The sequence below is a fragment of the Thunnus maccoyii genome, chromosome 11 (genome assembly GCF_910596095.1).
Source record: "Thunnus maccoyii chromosome 11, fThuMac1.1, whole genome shotgun sequence".
In the NCBI taxonomy this organism is placed as follows: domain Eukaryota; kingdom Metazoa; phylum Chordata; class Actinopteri; order Scombriformes; family Scombridae; genus Thunnus; species Thunnus maccoyii.
This window is the reverse complement of record NC_056543.1, coordinates 24,447,789-24,465,941: the sequence shown is the minus strand read 5'-3', so window position 1 is coordinate 24,465,941 and position 18,153 is coordinate 24,447,789. Positions and strand designations below refer to the sequence as shown.

General features: G+C 38.7%; 3 protein-coding genes across 6 annotated transcripts in view; 1 reads left to right on the top strand and 2 right to left on the bottom strand.

Moving 5' to 3' along the window:
* Window positions 1-1,437: 1,437 nt before the first annotated feature.
* Window positions 1,438-10,886, bottom strand: cdc16 (cell division cycle 16 homolog (S. cerevisiae)). Its single transcript, XM_042426692.1, has 18 exons — window positions 10,674-10,886; window positions 10,423-10,477; window positions 10,057-10,154; window positions 9,799-9,837; window positions 9,518-9,658; window positions 8,473-8,632; window positions 8,257-8,351; window positions 7,492-7,625; window positions 6,539-6,618; window positions 6,342-6,391; window positions 6,189-6,262; window positions 5,954-6,079; window positions 5,228-5,380; window positions 4,447-4,510; window positions 4,276-4,337; window positions 3,080-3,215; window positions 2,459-2,549; window positions 1,438-2,246 (listed from the first exon to the last, which is right to left on the bottom strand). Exons 1-18 carry the CDS (start codon window positions 10,719-10,721, stop codon window positions 1,993-1,995), a joined length of 1,860 nt encoding a protein of 619 aa, XP_042282626.1. The 5' UTR covers window positions 10,722-10,886; the 3' UTR covers window positions 1,438-1,992.
* A 443-nt stretch (window positions 10,887-11,329) lies between these two features.
* Window positions 11,330-13,410, bottom strand: cfap97d2 (CFAP97 domain containing 2). Its single transcript, XM_042425447.1, has 6 exons — window positions 13,174-13,410; window positions 12,886-12,987; window positions 12,642-12,722; window positions 12,217-12,335; window positions 11,872-12,055; window positions 11,330-11,698 (listed from the first exon to the last, which is right to left on the bottom strand). Exons 2-6 carry the CDS (start codon window positions 12,982-12,984, stop codon window positions 11,330-11,332), a joined length of 852 nt encoding a protein of 283 aa, XP_042281381.1. The 5' UTR covers window positions 12,985-12,987; window positions 13,174-13,410.
* Window positions 13,411-15,776: 2,366 nt separating this feature from the next.
* fgf14 (fibroblast growth factor 14) overlaps window positions 15,777-18,153 on the top strand; it is a 130,374-nt gene continuing 127,997 nt past the window's right edge. The window contains exons 1-2 of one of the 4 annotated variants that reach the window (XM_042426751.1): window positions 15,777-15,957; window positions 17,101-17,203. In XM_042426751.1, coding sequence (XP_042282685.1) covers window positions 17,104-17,203 — 100 coding nt within the window. In that variant the 5' untranslated portion in view covers window positions 15,777-15,957; window positions 17,101-17,103. Of the gene's footprint in view, window positions 15,958-17,092; window positions 17,204-17,807; window positions 17,915-18,153 lie in introns of those variants that run through there. The other 3 variants (XM_042426752.1, XM_042426750.1, XM_042426754.1) reach the window with 3 other exon arrangements.

Below are 18,153 nucleotides of genomic sequence, written 5' to 3'. Positions count from 1 at the left end.
GCCCTCAGCTTCAGTGTGCGGGTCCGGTGTCTGGCTGCGGGGCATCATGTTGAGTTGATCTGTGCAGGACGAGCTGCATAAGAGGGAGTTTCCCGCAGAGCTCCAGGATTCAGACCAGGACGATTGACTCACTGACCGACCGTGGACGTCTCGGTGAGGTACTGGGGAGCAGATGGAAATATTTAGGCCATAAAATGGTCCAGAAATCTGACTTTTGGATTTCCGTTACTGCGTTTTGTCCTTATTGGAATAAACTGGACTTGCATCTCCAACTGCGATTTTTTTTTCCCGGAGCATGCATGAGACATTAAATCTCCATAAATCAGAATCCATGCGCGTTTTGTAACAACTTCATCAACTCACCACTGAGGAAAGTTTGCCTCCCACTGCTGGTGTCCATACGCAGCCGAGGTGAGGGTCTCTCTGGCGTCGACACGGAGCTCTTCAGGCTTGGGACAAAAGTGGAGCAGGTGTCCAGGTCCCGACAGACCCTGTCTTGGGTGTAAATGACGGCCGACTTAGACGGAGTGCAGCCCATCTCTCCTGAAGTGGCTCCAGCCGCTCTCCATTGGAAAACAAGACCCGGAGGTAAAGGATGAAATGCTGTATCTGACCGGTGTTTGTCAGAGGGACAATGGAGAGGAGATGTGTGTTTTCATTTGAGGCAGGGAGACCTCACTCCTCCCCTCAAACGGAACATGACATCTGAGAGGATGCTCTGTGCTTCAGTTAGTTGTCTCACACTACATGAATATCTCTTTGCATGTTATTGCAAAGAGATATTCCAGAGAATATCTCTGGAAGGGTAACTGAAATATAAAATCTGTTCTACAATGTGAGTTTCTCTGAACAGGAAATCTAATCTGCAGTGGATTCCCTGTTTTAAAATATGCTCTAAGACAGGACTGAATACTTTTCCACAGTTTTGTACCCATAATGATTAATGTGTATTGTAGGACAGTTGGGTGACATTCAACTCTATATAAAGAGAATAGATGCTTTTGTGCCTTTTTGTTGTATAGGAAATTACTGAAAACAAAATCTTTGTAGCATTCTAACTTTGCTAAGTGTCATTAGGTTTACTTATATATCTACTCTAATGACTTAAGCAAATATCATAATAATTATCACAGCATCTTTATAACAAAATGTATTTGAGTATTAAAAATGTAAAATGATAGTCTTGTTTCTTCAGTCTGTTAATTAAAATGCTCAGTGGTTTACTTATATGTTTGTATGTCTGCAAGATCTAAATGTAAGTCATCAATTTAGACACCAGAACTCTAATCAACAATATCTCAATAAGGATTTTGTCATCGTTTGTCAATGATAATATTAAAATACTCCTCAGCCATATTGCCATGATCCATGTTCTGCGGGGTTTTACAAATTAACCACTTTATTCCAATTAAGACAAACAACAGATATGATAAAATCTTTAAAGATAAATGCATGGTTTATTCTAGAATTACCAGTAACTTGTTTCACCAAAACTGCTTGTATTTAGCTGGCTCTTTTTCCAGGTGAAAGTCCACAGGTTAAGCAATACGGAGGGTCCTGCCATAGGCAGTAATAAGTGACTGTAGTCTTTTAATTGTGACATGAGGCGTACGGCTGTGTTTGCTCCGTTCAATCAAGTGTCAGAGGATCACATCTTTCCAGTGACTTCAGGCTTAACCCAAAGTCCAATGCTCAACCCAGTTCTCAACCCCTTAACCAAGGCACATGTTAATTCCCCTTTCAAAGTGCATTCTTGCTAAATTGATCTGATGTACAGCAGGTGCTGTAAACAAATTCACTCACCCACTTTTACTCTACACAACACACACTATACAACACAATCATATCTAATGCACAAGAGGGGAAATCCACAAGAAACCTTTGGTGGAGGCGAGGTGCCCAAGTTTAAGTTTGAAAGCTGTCCTTGGGCTTGGATATGTGTACCTATGACAACCTGTTGCTAAGACAGTTCCACCCCCTGGCAGGATCAAATCACGTGCTGGTGTCTGACAAGGTCTCTAACATCACGTCACTTTCGTACATATCGCACTCCAGGGTTAAAGAGAGTCGCAGGGGTGTTTCCAACATCATCTTGTCCTGATTTGACAGTGGTGTTTCCAACGACGTGATACTGGTGTCTTCCAGTCTTGGTGTGGCTAGAAGCTCACTGGGTTCTGATGTGTTCAGCATCTTCATCAATGCTGGAGTGTTCAAGCTTCCTCGCACCTTGTCATTGAGGTCGGTGCCTTAGTGAGAAATTTAGAGACAAATATCACATCATTAATGTGAATGCAAAAAAAAGATCCAAATACCACTTTAATGAAACAATAATGAAGTATTTCCAGGCAGCCTTATTAAAAAAAAGCTAAGGGGTGACATGTTGAAAAATGGAATTTCCTTCACAGTAATTAAAAGAAAATTAAATTCTCTGGCACTGCTGCTTCTAGCTGTATCATACCTATATAGGCATCTGTGTCACCAATGTACATCTCAATACAGTGGCCAAGCATTGTCACAGAAAACGTGTCGTCCCTTTTCAGTCCAAGTGCCTGCCGTGGAAAGAAAAAAACACAACATGAGAAAAAAGATATTTGTTGATAAAAAGGAAATTCATTCAACCAATCACAGAGGATGCTCCATATTTTGGTGTTTAGTGTGACTAATGAAACAAAAACTGTCTCATATCACCAAATATATACAATGTATTTATGTACTATGTAATATGTTTTTCTTTCCATTCTTTAATTTTGTTTTAACTGCAAAATTTAAGAATACCACTGGTGTTTTAACTTGAATTTTTGAGTGTTATTCATTGGTCCTGTCTTATGTTTGATTTTATGTTTGTGATTTTTGTTTTTTTTAATGTTAGAACCAGCCACACAACAAATTGACCTTTGGTGACACTCCATTAAAAGGTATACCGATTTGTTGTTGTGGTTTCCATGGAAACTTCAGTTCTTGCTCGAACTCTCAGAGGAGCCCAACCTTCCTTTCTATGAATGGTTCTTGCTAAATTGTGACCTCAATGATGTAAAGCAAGACACAAAACCCATATGGACTGAAGAGAAAGGAACTATACCGTATGGAAGTAGTCAATCGCACTCTCAAAGTCGCCCATGAGGCTGTGGACGTATCCGATGGCAGCATAGGTGGAGGCATGCTGAGGGATTAACACCAGCGCCTGACGGTGGTACTCCAAAGCCTGGTCGTACTTTCTACAGAAAAACATCAGAGGATAAAAAAGGTAAATATGAAGGGATTCAACAAAATTTCGTAAGCAGCTATTTGCAGAAATATCAAAAAATGAACATAATACATTACTTTACCATGAACTGCACAGCCTAAAGATGCTTTAAAACATAATTTAACATGTATATACTTCCATAGAAATGGTCACCCAACTTTTGGCACATTTCACTATGAGTATTGAGAAGTAGTCTGACAGTGACCAAAACAGCTCTACCTTGTAAACAATCACCTGGCTGAGTAAGCCAGTTTCCTGATGTGCGTTGTAACTAAGATATACAAATGGGTATAATATAGTTTTGTTTTATTATTCCAATAAATATTAATAAATGCTAGAAGGTTTGTGGACTGGACACTGCAACATGCCTATAAATACATATACAATTGTAGATGGTGGAGAAAATAAGATATATAAATACTTCAATTACAATCACTTTAAATAATATAGAAAGGATACAGACAGAGAACCATTAGAATCAATAGAATACAACAGAGTGGCAACCGAAGGTAGCAACACATCATACCGGACCATGAATGTATCGATGACACACCAACAATCCACATGATGGATTCACTTTGTGTGGTTCAAATCCTTCTTCTACATATAAACTATCCAATCCTTTCAAGACAACCACTTGTGTGGCGCACATTCTGCAAGCCCCTTACATCTATTGAATGGTGGCTGTGCATAATTCATTTAAGTGTATTCAAATGAATTTTCAATGACGGCCTACCTATGCTTGAATTATACTGCAACAGAACAACTGAGCACGACTTTGAATCTAGTTTGAAGCAGGCAGGTGAAAGAAAATAAAGATGAGGGGAACGAAAAAAATCAGTAGAGAGTGCCCTCCAAACAATCTTGGTTCAATCATTCACTCAGGATAAATTTATCCTAACATATTTGCTAGCACTATATGTCCCAACTCAGAGGAGAGCATGAAATCCTTGTCATATAGAAAAAAAGGCAGGATTCAAGATCATTCATTTAAACATCAGACTGCACAATAAAACTGGATCCATACTTACTTCAATTTTCGACACACATGACCCAAGTTGTTTAACAAAGGCTCCCATTTGTCCACAGTTACCTTAAATTGAATGAAAAATAGTATAAAGCATACATGAAGCAACACTTACAGATGCGGTCATGTTTGAAGACGTTCATCATTCACACAAATTTAATAAATTAGCAGTTACCTCATTCCCTATGGCTTTGATCTTCTCCATCGCATCAAGAAACAACCTCTCTGCTGTCTTCCAGCTGAAACAGATGTGGAAAACATTCCTACAGCATGAATTTTCTATATAATAAACCAGATACCCTGTGTGCAGTCTGTGTGTCCTCGGTGTGTGGCTGCTGTTTCAGTTCCTCTTTAAATCAGATGTGTGTACTTTGTGTTTATACTACTATGCTTTCCTGTATTGAAAGGATCCGTTTACCCAAATTAAATCACATTATGCATATTTATTAGTTTAAGATGTAAAAACAAGGGAAAAATCAAACTAAAACTCTAAAAAACTGTCAGTGAGAAAAAATGTTTTTTGTATAATCTTAGTGAACTGAAAGATCTTTCCCATAACAATGTACTAATTAATCACTGGGAGTTACATCAACACATAAGTATTTTCTGATGCTCAGAGTCATTAATTGGACTAATTTCATGTAAATCTCTCAGCCAACTGTTGGACTGCTAGAAAAAAATGACTAATAGTTTAACCCGAAATAGCGAATAAGCTGCTCTGAATTTTGTCAAGTAGGGACTGTTCATCCAGTCATTTCATTCAGCCTGTGATAGTCGCTTATATGGCAGCTACATGGACAGCACATGATGTTAATTCACCCCACCTTCTTAGTCTACTTTCAGAAATAACATTGCTGTGTGCCAACATTCATATGTGCTGCAGTATATATGCTACCTTTGTGAAACTAGAGGCCTCAGCCACATTAAACAAATGTGTTTGCGGACGCATGACTCACTCTCCGTTTTGAAAGGCAACCACTGCCACCTCATGTATGACAAATGGGTCCTCTGGAGCGATGCTAAGAGCCTGGCTGAAGAAACGTTCTGCCAGCTTGGAGTTGTTGGTCAGACCGTACTCCAGGCCGATGTAGAGCATGGGTAAGTGACACCTGGATGGGAAAAGGAAGGAGACATCAAACAAGCTATTCCTCTTTTTTTATCTCATTTTATTAACACTGCCTAAAATCTCAACTCTCAAAAAGAGTTTTGAAGCCTAAATGAAGTTATGTTAAACCTAAAAAACTAGCAGTATGTTTAAATACTGTATAGTATGTTAAACAACTAATGCAGTTGAAAAGTTCAACACTTAAATCTGCCTTTTTTTTGGCAAGTGTGAAAAATAAACATGTCACAAGATTAGAAAATTACAAGTTCAGACACTTTAAACTGACCAAACTAAAAAACATTCACAGAAGTAGCAACATTTTATTTCAGCTGTATACTAAGAGCAGCAAGTTGGTGAATGTTTTTGACTGGCAGGACTTGCCCTTGTTATTCTTCCTGTCTGCATTTTATGTGTCAATCATAGCAGAAAAAAAAGTACCTCTAGATGCACAACTTGTGCACCATTAGTCATGGCAATGTGGGGGTTTTATTGACTGATAGCTTATGTCAGCTGTTCTGTGGCATTTCAGAGAAGTAACGCAGAAGAAAATTCACGGATTTGTCAGTCATTTGCCTACCCTTTCATCAGCTGGGCAGCAGTAAAGTAGGCAGCCATGGCTTGGTCATGCTCACTTTCTACTGCAAATGAATGACCATAGGCGATCCATGCGGGACCATATGTCCTCTCCAGGGTGGTGGCTTTGCTACAGGAAATATACAATATCAAATATGTGGCACGTAGAACTGAACCCAAATATAAACTGCCTGAGGCTGAAAACAGGATGGACTTCCTTTAACAGTGCTAATACATACCTAAGGTAGCGCCGAGCGTGTTCATTTTTATGGCCAACCATGAGATAGTAGCACCCAACAGCAAACCAGGACACCTGGGAAAAGGTTTTCATCTGGTTACCAAATAGATTCATTTAAGTAAACAGAGAGAAGTTATATAGTGGCAACACTTACTGGGTTGTTGGGATACAAGTCTACAAGTTTGTGCGAGAGGTAAAACAACTCTGAAGGGGAAACAAGAAAAAATAAAGAAGCTTAAAACTGAGCAATATCAATACATTATAAAATAACTCTTATTTAAATCTCAATATTAATGAATAGGCCAAGCAATCAAAGTGGTCTTTATGGCTGGTATATTTTACATATTTTACCATTTGCTTTTCCAAGCTCTACCAGAGTTCCTATGTGGACTGGCAAACAGTTGGCGTGGAAGGGATCTTTAACCATCACCCTGAAATACAAACAAACAAACAAACAGAGCTGCATTAAACAGTACAGTGTATACAGACACTATTTAACATAGTGTTGAATGCAACTCATTTGCCCAATTTAGATTTTTAAAAAAAAAATGTTTTCAGCCTGAAATATATTCATATTTTGGCCAAGCAACCAGGCACAACCCTTCAACTGGTATTTGGATCGTTTGGAGTAAATACAAAATGACAACTCATATGAACACCCCAGTGGAATAACAATCAAGGAAAGACAAAAGGTAATAAAAATCTAAATTGACCAAGTGTTAGTATTAACTGTGATTCATGAATTGAAATGTATAAAATCTACCATACTTGTAAAAGAAAGCAACATTCACTGGTTGTTATGGTTGTTTTTAAATTCATAAATTCAGGTGACTTGAACGTGAGTGCTTCAGTGGTGACAAGCACATGTCAAACTACCGTAGCCTGATTTAGATATTTGCATGAGTGGCAGCTGCCAGATAAAACAAGGAAGCACGTGTGCAATGTGAAAAAGCACATGTTTTTGTAATAAGTGTTATTTTAGGAAGTGTGTATTATTGCTGTTTTGTGTCATAAGGGTACATTTATGTGCTTTCTTGGTTTGACCGTTCTGACTACATTGGTTCCTCATTGGGTGCGTATTAGACAAAAGCTTTCTCTAGATGAGAAAAGGTATGAACAGTAAGCAATAAAGTAAAGCAAATAACACATTTTGTAAACAGCTAATCATAATGACAATAGCAAAATCCCTCTAGCTTTGTTATATAATGAATGTAGACCCCAAATTTCCAGAGCAGGTGTTACAAATCTGTCCATTATTTTGCACAACACAACACAAATCAACAGCTGAAACTGAAGACACCCACATTGATGTGAGTTTGTAGCACATCTTGAAATCACAGTTATAATAATGCCTCTCAGCGAGAGACACCACTACATCCAAGTTGTCCTGAAGACCATTGACCATCTCTGGCACCACCAAATCACTGGGCTTGTTATACTGCAGTAGAAAAGAGGAAGAGAGACAGGGTGTGTGTGTGTGTTCAGGTATGTGCACAAAGGGTGGGTGCAAGTGAGTGGGTGGGAAAGGGGATAAAGCAAGGTCATGAAAAAGGAAAACAAATGAGACAAATGAACAAGGAATTAGACAAAAACAGGGCAAAATATCCATGACATGCATTTGCATTTCAATTAATATTAACTGTAAAGAAATAAATCATGACGCTCTAGAGCGCCATTATATGGTTGGTTGTTAGCTCTCTCTGAAGTCAGATTAAAGGATAAGGCGGGATGGTGTATATGGGATTGACTCAAAATAAACTACAGTGCCAATGTTCATCATAATGAAGGAACATGTGACCCACTGCAACAGTGTGGCTTTTAATAAAGTCGTCTTTGGACAACAATGGGGGTCTATTACAGAATAAACTATATTAGCTATGGATATAAATTTAATACTTCTTAGTAGGATAACTTCCTTGTTGGTTTCAGCCTTTTCATGGAATTTGTTGACAATAACAAAAATATAAAATACCACCTGCCTTATCCTTTAATAAATAAATAAATTAATTAATTAACAGGCAAAGGAAATACACAATAATTTGGGAAAACTCAAAACACAGCCCCTCTACCTTCTTTAACTTATTCTCAAATAGGAAGTGCAACAGTTCCTCCTCTTCCTCGGTGCATTGTTGACTCAGAGGAAGTGAGTCAAGGAAGTCTTTCTCTATGGAAGAATGAACAAAATAGGTTTCATATATGCTGACATTATACAAGACATTTACATGGTAACAGACAGATCATTTCTGTAGAAACTTGAAAGATATGTACAGACACATCAGCCTCACCTTCCTGTGCGGTCAACATGTGGTGCGAAGTTAAAAGGTCAAAAGCTTCAAAGCAGTACACATCCAGTTTCAAGGCCTCTTTGTAGCTGGAGGTGGCCAGTGGCCTGTTGTCCATGGCATCATAGATCTTACCCCGCAGGAGGCAGATGGAGCTGTTGATCTGAAATATTTCACAGAGAGAATAGGGAGAACGGAAAGAAGGGGCCAGTGGTCAAAGTCTCTAGTAAATGTCTGTAATATTACTCATAAATTCATTTAGTGTTGAAGCTCTGTCAACAACATTAACAAGCCTGGCCACAGGAAGCAGTTTGAAATGACTCATTGTATAAAAACTGCACAACAGAGAGAATATTCTATTCCAAACATTTTATGTCATGCAGCTTGCCTGCTCAAAATAATCCTTCTGCTGCACTACTTTTGCTGCAAATCTAACTCCGGAGCAAGTTTTTCAACCACTGGGTTCAAGCTAGTATCATATTGTTATCATTTATGTTTTTGCTGTGAACAGGACTTTTACACTTTATGCCAATCAAAATCAATGTATGAGGCTACTGTATGGTATGCAAAAATGGGAAAATAAATGATAGAGATTGCATATATGACAATACATTCAAGGATTCTTCTGACATTCTTAAATTTATTAAAAAAAAAAAGAATACATTCTCCCTCAAAAATTAGGATTAAACACCAAGAACGAAAGTAACACCAATGAGGTAAATACAACTATCCTTGGTGGTAGGAGTGGTTGTGAGGGCTAGAACTGCACTGGACAGAAAAGTCTGGACACTCAAAGAAGACTCCTTTGACAATACAGCTACAGATTGCTCCAACAGACAGTATTTATCAACAGGAAAACATCATGAGTGGGGGTGTGGATATTTTTGTGCTGACTGTGTTTTATCAAAAGCAACACTACAGCATATGCTGAGTAATAACTGAAGACTTTTCAAAACTAAGAAAAACAATCTGTGACCTAACTGAGCTTTGAAATCATGAAATTGTGTGCTATATTAGATATATTCCAGTGTTTCAGTGGCAGACTTACAGAAGCAGGGGACATGTCCCAGTCCTTGGTTGACTCTGGTGTCCCACTGTCCTCCTTCCCACTGCTGTCCAGTAGCTTCTTACAAGCTGGCTCCTCTGCATCCAGGATATCCAAGGCCTGCTGGAACTCTTTGGCAGCATACTAGAACAAATAGTCATAAATAAATACATCGAAAGCACAAAATATATCTAGACGGATTCTCTAGATGGCATTCTGAAGTTTATTAACAAGCAAGAGAAGGTTTCAAATTCATACAGTAGAGGTATGTTCAAGTCACTTACATGGCACCTAGCAGCAAGATACTGACAAGCTCCATACAGCTGTGTGAGAGAAGACAAGTGTTGTTTCAGACTGAGGACTGACACAAAGAAGACTATGCTACTGACTTTGTTGTCATAGGGTTAATTTAGACTTTAACACATAAATCATTACACAAATTAAAAACACAAAAATACTAATGTGCGTCATAAACCCAAAACTCATTACTCATTGCACATGGCTTTGCACATATCAATAATTCACACATAGCCTGGAGTTACCTTGTCAAGTTTTCGTGAACGGAGGGCATGCGAGGCTCTGTGGTACTGTGAGGTCAAGTAAAGGCACTGAGCAAGCCAGTAGATATCCTGGGGGTCCTCTGTAAGCCACACAGAGAGATAACTTACGGTCATTTATTTCTGAAGTTAGATAGTCATCGCAGACACTGACGGGCTACACTAAAACACTGCAGCTCATGTGCTATCCGCCACATCCACTGGTGAAAAGTTGCATTTAAGCTGTGATCGTACAACATTGATAAATATAACAGGAACAAAACACGAATATTGTCCCTATAACATAAGCTATGTAACTTTAGGTGACAGATTAGTAAGTACGCGATCATAAACAGCACTAACGTCACTCACCGTGAGACAGGGATGCTATCTTGTCGGCCCAAAACAGAGCACTTTGATACTGTTGCTGTAAACACACGTACACACACATACACATAGACATGATAAGAGTCACTCAAATGCATATTATTGTTGTGGTTTGTTGACTTGCTGGCCGGGTGACAGTCTCGAGTATGAAGGTTTGTCACCATTAACGCCAGGTTTGCTCGCAAGCTAGCATTAGCTAGCAACACAGAAACTCAGTAAGAAATCATAATTGTTACCTGGTCAATGTATTGCCGCACTCGCTTCCGAAGTCTGTCGAGATTCATTTTGATTGTTTTTGAAGACGACGCTTTGACTATCAAATGTGTGTCATTCTTAGAGACAGAAAAAAACAATCTATCAAACTGTGCGCCTGTAATATGCGCTAGCTTGCTAGCTGCGTAAAATCAAATCCGCGGCTTCTTCTGCTGCGAGTGTTCCGCTAAACTACGTCGTAGGGAAACTCGAGTGTACAGAAGGTTCCACTTTAACTCTAATTTTTTTCCACTTTCGCTACATGTTTAGCTGTAAAATGATTTTATGAGTATAAAAAACAGTTTTTACACATTTATTTGATATTTTCTTATTTATTTTTTCTTTCTTTGTGTCCTTATCAAATAAACACATTACAAATGGTTATTGAGCATTCTTTGTGAATAATCAACGGAAGTATTGTGATCATTAAATTATCCTGGTACACAGCCTATACATAAGACTACCAATACTGTATTCAATTAATAGATTAATAGTACCACATAACATATTCCTGCTATACAATATCTGGGTTCAGTTTCACTTGGAGCTAAGGTTATCTTTGTCCAAAACTGCTCATAGTGGAACTAACAGAGTATCTTTACAGTGCAGAAAATGATTACTTTGCTACTGCAAGGCATTTTTATCCCTCCTCAGTACTTGTGGTCTCCTGCTCATTTGTTTTAGGTGTGTGAGGAGTGTTGGACATTTCAGGTCCATCACAAGCCAAGGACGTTTCGACTTGAATGGTGTCAGAAAAACCAGGATTCTCAAGTGTATCTGGTGAGATGGATTTCTCAGGTACATTTGGTTTAGGGGCAGGGTGTGTAGTCGCCTCCTCTTGCTCAGTTCCAGTGTTCTCTTTCTTGGTGGTTTCTTTCCTGCTTTTATTTTCCTTAGATTTTGCTTTGCCCCTGGTCTTGTTGTTCACAGGGCTGTGTGTGGTTTCATCAGCACTGGTCTTTTTTTCTTTCTCACAGCCACAACTCTTCTTACTGGAATTTTCTTGGCTCTGAAATTGACACACAAAATGAAATCTATATGGTACAAAATCCTTCTGATACAGTTTAGGAGGTCATTGTGATTCTGATTTGTATATAGAGTGAAGAAGATATTGCGCTTAACAGGTGAATCACAACAGTAATGTTATACTTTACAATAAGTAAAAAGAAAAAATAAAGCAACCTTTTGTTGATTTGCTCCTCGTGGGTAACGTGCAATGGCGTCCATCACCTTGAGAGTTTGGAGCCAATCCTCATGCCACCTCCTCACATTATAGTGAGGCCTGCACTGGCTCAGACGGAGCAGGATCATTTGATTCTCCTTGGTAATACGGAGCAACTCCAGCTGTCGCTTCTCCTTGCCAAGGCTACAATGAAGAGTAAAGACAGGCTGGGTTTTTAGTTTCAAGGCCCACCTTATTTTCTTGGCAATACAACTTGTTGCCTTCCCATGTTGACTTTAAATATTTACTTTTCCCTGTACTGATTCATTTGCTGCTGTGAATGCAAAGCACAAACCTCAACTTACCTTTTCCTTTCATAGTAATTCCTGTTGTCAACTCCTCCGGTTGTCCTCATGATGTGTGATATTTTGTCCATGAGCATATTGTTTTCCCTCTGAATCTTCATTATCCACTCCTCTTCAAGCTTAATGCAATCACATAAGATTAGAAACAGAAACACAGCATCAGGGGGAAAACATGATGAGACACCTGAAATAGTCAATCAATCTTTTCAATATTTTGACTACTGTAATTTATCACTTTTTTAAATCACTTATGGTTAAAACAATATTCTAAATTGAATTGAGTGCAAAAACATTCTTATAATTTCCTCAGATATTCATTTCTAATAATTTGAGACTTCACTCTATGGTTTCAGTACTGTAATATCTGCTGCCACCCCATGGACATGATGTGAGCTAAGTCGAAAACATGAGAGATAAAAAACAACCTTTAGTTTCTTCAGCTTCAGAGCCACGTGACCATAGGTCTTTGGTGGAGTTGTGTTTATTGTTGGTTTAGCTGACTTCACCTTGGGAGACACATACAGCACATACAGCTTATATAAGACACTGAATAGTAATAATACTAATTTCATCATGCACTAACTGGATGGGTAAAAAAAGGTTAATTTGGTTGGTTTGTAACTTGAATAAATGCTTAAGTCACAACTCAAAATATATGTTGCGCCTAACCTTTCTCTTGTGTAAATCATATGAAGACTGGTCCCATTTCTGCTGAAGATATTTGTTTACAGTGGGAAGCAGAGGTTGATATGCCAGATGGTGCATCATATTCTGTAAAGATAAAAACATTGGACAAAGTGGCAATACTACAAGCCCCCCACTCCCACTAAAAAAACCCCAAAACAAACCAATTAATGTTAACAACAATAATGTATTATTATACTGTGGTCCAGCACTAATCACATAAAAGTGTACAGTATGCCAGCTAACCCAGTCCCTCAGGGCTCTCTGACTCACCTCACAGTCTGTGGCTGGCCTGGTGTCTCAATATCGCAGCTCTTCATCTGCCCAAGAGTGTGTTTATGCCTAAACCCTCCGGGTTAACTGGAGCTCAGAGACCGCAGTCTGTTTTCTGCCAGTCATACATGGTTGCCATGACAGCAGCTGGAGAGCAGGGAGATGAATGAATGGTTTCAAACCATGTGCTTGTTTAGCAAGTTCCACACAGAGAAACGCATACAGGCATAGAGATAGGCTAATTAGTGAGGAGATGGCGGAGAGAGTGACTGTAAAATGAGCTGCTGTGCGAAGACACCGTTTCACACAGTTCAAAGCTGAAATTGAAATGGGATACAAACCGAGTTTTCAAAAATGTGTTCATGCTATTTTAAACTGTTGCTCATCCCTGAAAGGAAAAATGAAGAAACAGACTTTCTGTTAGAGTCAAAGTTCAATGGATCTGTTAAACAGGCTGATCCAGAAAAAAATGAAATCAAATGTAGAATTATTACATATAATGGAAAAAACCAAAACAAAAACAAGATAAAATCCCTGAGGTCAAGGGCATGAATGTTACTGTATTTTCCTACTTGCTGCGTAGAGACAATTACAGCCTTGGTAACGGTTACTTGGAAACTTACATCAGAACAACATAAACTAACACATTCGGTGCAACATTTTATACAGTTTATTTATACAGAAGACAACCACAGAAAATCTAATCCACATAGTAAACTGATACCTGGATACAAGAATAAAAAAATTACATAGAAAATAGGTTTATTTAAAGGTATAAAAAGTATAAAAATACCTTCAATTAAATTGAATACATACACCAGATAACAATGTTTACCATGCTCTAGTATCAGGTTAAATTATGTTATCATATAACATACCCAATATATCTTCCAAATAATACAATACAAAGGAGTGTATCATCAAAGATTTGTTGAATGAATCCCATTGAGGTAATATGACTTCATGAATGAACATCTATCTACATTACAACACCCCCCTCTACTGACTAGAGCTGGCTATGACTATTTTTAGTGCAACTGAGATCACAATTGTTAATAATTCAAATCTCATGCCAGAATGAACAACCAAAGCACTCATAAAACTGTAATATATAACAGTAATAGATGATTATGTCACTCTTTTTTCTTACACCATGATAATGAATGAATTTAGTGTTTAGCACAACAAGACTTAAAGTGCTTTTTAAGGCTGGTAATGAACTCAACATTAATATACACTATGCAAAACCTGTGTTACTAACCATCAAGGCTAAAGCAATGTTTTAGCAAATAACTGCACACATGTAACTTTCATGAATGTATTACAAAAGAGTACAGTTGTGTAAGATTGTAGGAGCTGTTGTAAAGCTGCTATGGCAAAGGGTGATTCTTCATGTCTGACATCTCCCCACAGATGCCCTCAAAAGCCAATTAACCGTTCTCCCCAGTGCAGTCACATCTCAGTGCATAGGAAGAGCCTTCATGAATGAATTATAGGCAGTAAAACGTTTCCTGCCCAATTTGTTACTTTGTTGTATAAGAGAAGACGTCTTGATGGGACAGATGGTGGATACCAGGGTGTTAAAATAGGAACTCGACCTCTCACATTCTTTCTTTGTGTTTGCTTTTTCTATCACATTTCCAAAAATGAAAATTCCTTGTTACGTAGCTGAGTCTCAAATGGGGCTATAGCAAAAAGCATATACATGTTGCCTTCAAAACCTTACTGTTATGAGTTGAAGGAACGCTGTGTACAATGGCTGTAAAAAGACTTGCTCATACCTTCCTAGACTTTTTTTATGTTTTATTTTTATTTTAATCACACTGGATATAATTTGTTTGACACTGACTAACATGAAAAAAATCTTGAATCTTAATACAGAGAACACATCTCTACAAATTGACCTGAATTTATTAACATTACTTAAATGTAAAATAACTAACTGCTTAAAGATTTTATGAGTTTCAGAGTCAGTCTGTTGCATCTTTGCTGATCTGGACACTGCAGATTTCATCCATTGTTTGTGAATCTGTCAAGTTGCATGGGGACTGTGAGTGAATAGCAATTTTCTGCCACAAATTCTCAACTGGATTGAGGTCTGGACTCTGACATGGTCATGCCAGGATATCAACATTTCAAGGACATGTTTTGAGAGTTGTTGTCTTGTTGAAAAAGAAATCTTTTCCACAGTTGTATTTCTCTTGTAGATTTAATTCGACTCCTCAGAAGCCTTCCAAGGCCTGCTGAAGAGGAAAATTCCTCACAGTATGATGCTGCCACCACCCAAGCGGATAGCGCTCTTCTGAAAAGTGAAGCCAATGCGGAAGTGCCTTAAACCTGCATTCTCTCTAATGGCCATCAGCGGGCGACTCCACTGGTTCCGATTGTATAGAAGTCTATGAGAAAATGACCCTACTTCTCACTTGATTTATTACCCCAGTAAACACTTTCCTAATGAGTTTATTGTCTCAATCGCTAGTTTCAAGTCTTCTTCAGTACAGTATGATGTTCATTTTGTAAGTTATGGACCCGTTTAGAGTAAAATAGATGATAAAGCAGCGTATGCTTTAAGGCGTGGCTACGTTATGATTGACAACTCGCTATCACGGCGACAACGTTGATTACGTAACGTAACCATGGCGTAACCTCAGAGTACGAGCGTAGCTGCTGCTATTTCACAGTGTGTTTTCAGTTCATGAAGTTAATTGTAACGTTTTGGTCGCCTTTAAAAGTGTTGTTCAGCATTTGGTTGTATTAAAAGACACTCAGTGTTCAGTGTTTCCGGTAAGTACATTTTGTTTTAATGGCTTTAAGCCCGTTTTTCGCCAGTGAAAATTAGCATTAGAATTACCACAGTTAACCATAGCCTGTAAATGCACAGTGCTAACTAAGCTAGCAGCTAGCGCTAGTGTCAGTTCCATACTCTCGTCCAAATATGGTAACTTCTGGCTCCAAAAATCAAAGATGGCGACGGTCAAATCGCTAAATTTGAGGCTTCAAAACGGCAGTCCACAAACCAATGGGTGACGTCACAATGACTATGTTTGTATTCTTTTACAGTCTATGCCACCACCAGCCTTCATGGTGGGAATGCAGTGTTACTCTCTGCTGATGTGCGGGGTTTAATTTAAACAAAACAGATTTTAGTATGACCAGAAAGCATTCTGGCAAACACTTGCTCAGATGTCCATTTATTCCTGCTTCGGGTTGTAGGGTGCTGGAAGCTTTCCCAGTACACACTGGGCAACCTTTCATAACAACATTTAACTTACAGCTTTGGGCAAAAGAGCCACTAGTTCACATAAATTGCATTTCTTTGCTCTATGGGAAGAAACTGGAGCACCTGGAGGAAACCCATGCAGACACGGGGAGAAAATTCAAACTTCTCACAGTTGTTGTATATACAGCATCTCCCATTTAAGCCAAGGAACCTTGTGGCCACCAAAAGGATCTCCACAGTTCTCTTGGCGACCTCACTTATGGCCTTACACACAAACACTCAGGTCTTGAGTACGACCTGCTCTAGGCAGATTTACAGCTGAGCCAAATTCTTTTCATTTCCCTGATTGACCTTACTTGACTTTGTGCATCAGAAATCTTGCATCCTTTCCATTGACTGGTATTTTTCAGTTAACTTGTGGGTTTGTCTAGAGTGTTCCTCTGCATTTATTTATTGGACCTTCAATCATTTAACCAAAAATCCCTTTGTCACACCTCGATTACACACAGGTGATCTCTATTCAACTTACAATGCCACTTCCAAAAACAACTGTCAAAAATTACATTTAATTGGATTTCAATGTTGTGCAAATACAAATATGGAAAAGTGTAATTTTTTTGTAGTATATACCACCATCATGTGAGATGGGAGATAATGATGCATTTAAGACAATGAAGCTTGTTTTTATGTCCTGTTCAGAATGGCAGGGGATGCTACCAGTTCCAGGGAAGTCTCACCGGTGGATCTTCCATTGCACTGCTGTGGGAATTGATGCTAAGAAGGAAGGTCTCTGTGGGAGAGGGAAGTACAGTAAGACCTGATTCACATATCAACATAACAGAGACTGTGTGTCTGGTGTGGATGTGTGTAATATTTTTCAGATGAAGCCAATCTTTAATATCAAAGCCCAGATGCACATATGTAATGTATATTCTTTATAGTACTACAACTTCAGAGAAAGAAAAAGGAGACAATGTATTGCTATTGGAGGAGTGATTAAAAATAGGACATCGGGCAATTTTGTTGCATTATTCTCATGCAATTCCAACATGTGTGGTGTATTTTTGTCCATTTTGTCAGTGTTATACTCAACTATGGGATTGCTGCCATCAGTGTATGAATGTGTGTGTGAATAGGTGAATGTTGGCATGTATTGTAAAGCGCTTTGAGTGTTGGGTAAGACTAGAAAAGTGCTATATAAATGCAGTCCATTCACTCTGATCATCCAGTTCATCTAGTTTGGTAACCCCATCACCATTTGTGTTGGATTATGTTAGGCAGTACATTTATATAGTTGTCTCTGTTTACAGGAGAATAGTATAATACTTCACACATTTGCTGCTCTGTTTACCTCAGTATGGCCATTGAACAGTACCACCCACTGTCTCTCCTGTTGGCCGCCCTGTCTCCGCAGATTGAGACAAATACCAGGAGTTCCCTCAGAGCTCATGTTTTTCTAGTCGATGCCTTTGGCCAGAACCACAGAGAGATCAGCAGGAGGCCTTTGTGCATTTCCCCAAGGTCAGGATCGAGTCTTTTTTTTTTTTTAAATCTGAGTGATGGAAAGTGACTAAGGTAACAGGTCCCATGAGAGGATCCTGTTTAGAGGTGGCTGCATCACACCGCCTCCCAGCCTACCTGTTAAGATTACTGAACAGACACCTGCAATCAAGACGTTTTGTTAGTAAAAATATGTGTTTTTCACCTCTAGCTTTTATATTTCATTATTTTGTTAAGCCAAGGTAATTCTAATGTCACAT

Coding starts and splice junctions, on each gene's coding strand:
- cfap97d2 (XM_042425447.1), bottom strand. CDS start 12,984: ATGATGCACCATCTGGCATATCAACCTCTGCTTCCCACTGTAAACAAA. Junction 12,723..12,885: donor ATGATTTACACAAGAGAAAG/GTTAGGCGCAAC, acceptor GTGTCTCCCAAG/GTGAAGTCAGCTAAACCAAC. Junction 11,699..11,871: donor GAGGAGCAAATCAACAAAAG/GTTGCTTTATTT, acceptor TGTCAATTTCAG/AGCCAAGAAAATTCCAGTAA.
- cdc16 (XM_042426692.1), bottom strand. CDS start 10,721: ATGAATCTCGACAGACTTCGGAAGCGAGTGCGGCAATACATTGACCAG. Junction 6,080..6,188: donor CACGCTCGGCGCTACCTTAG/GTATGTATTAGC, acceptor TATTTCCTGTAG/CAAAGCCACCACCCTGGAGA. Junction 4,338..4,446: donor TCAAAGCCATAGGGAATGAG/GTAACTGCTAAT, acceptor ATTCAATTTAAG/GTAACTGTGGACAAATGGGA.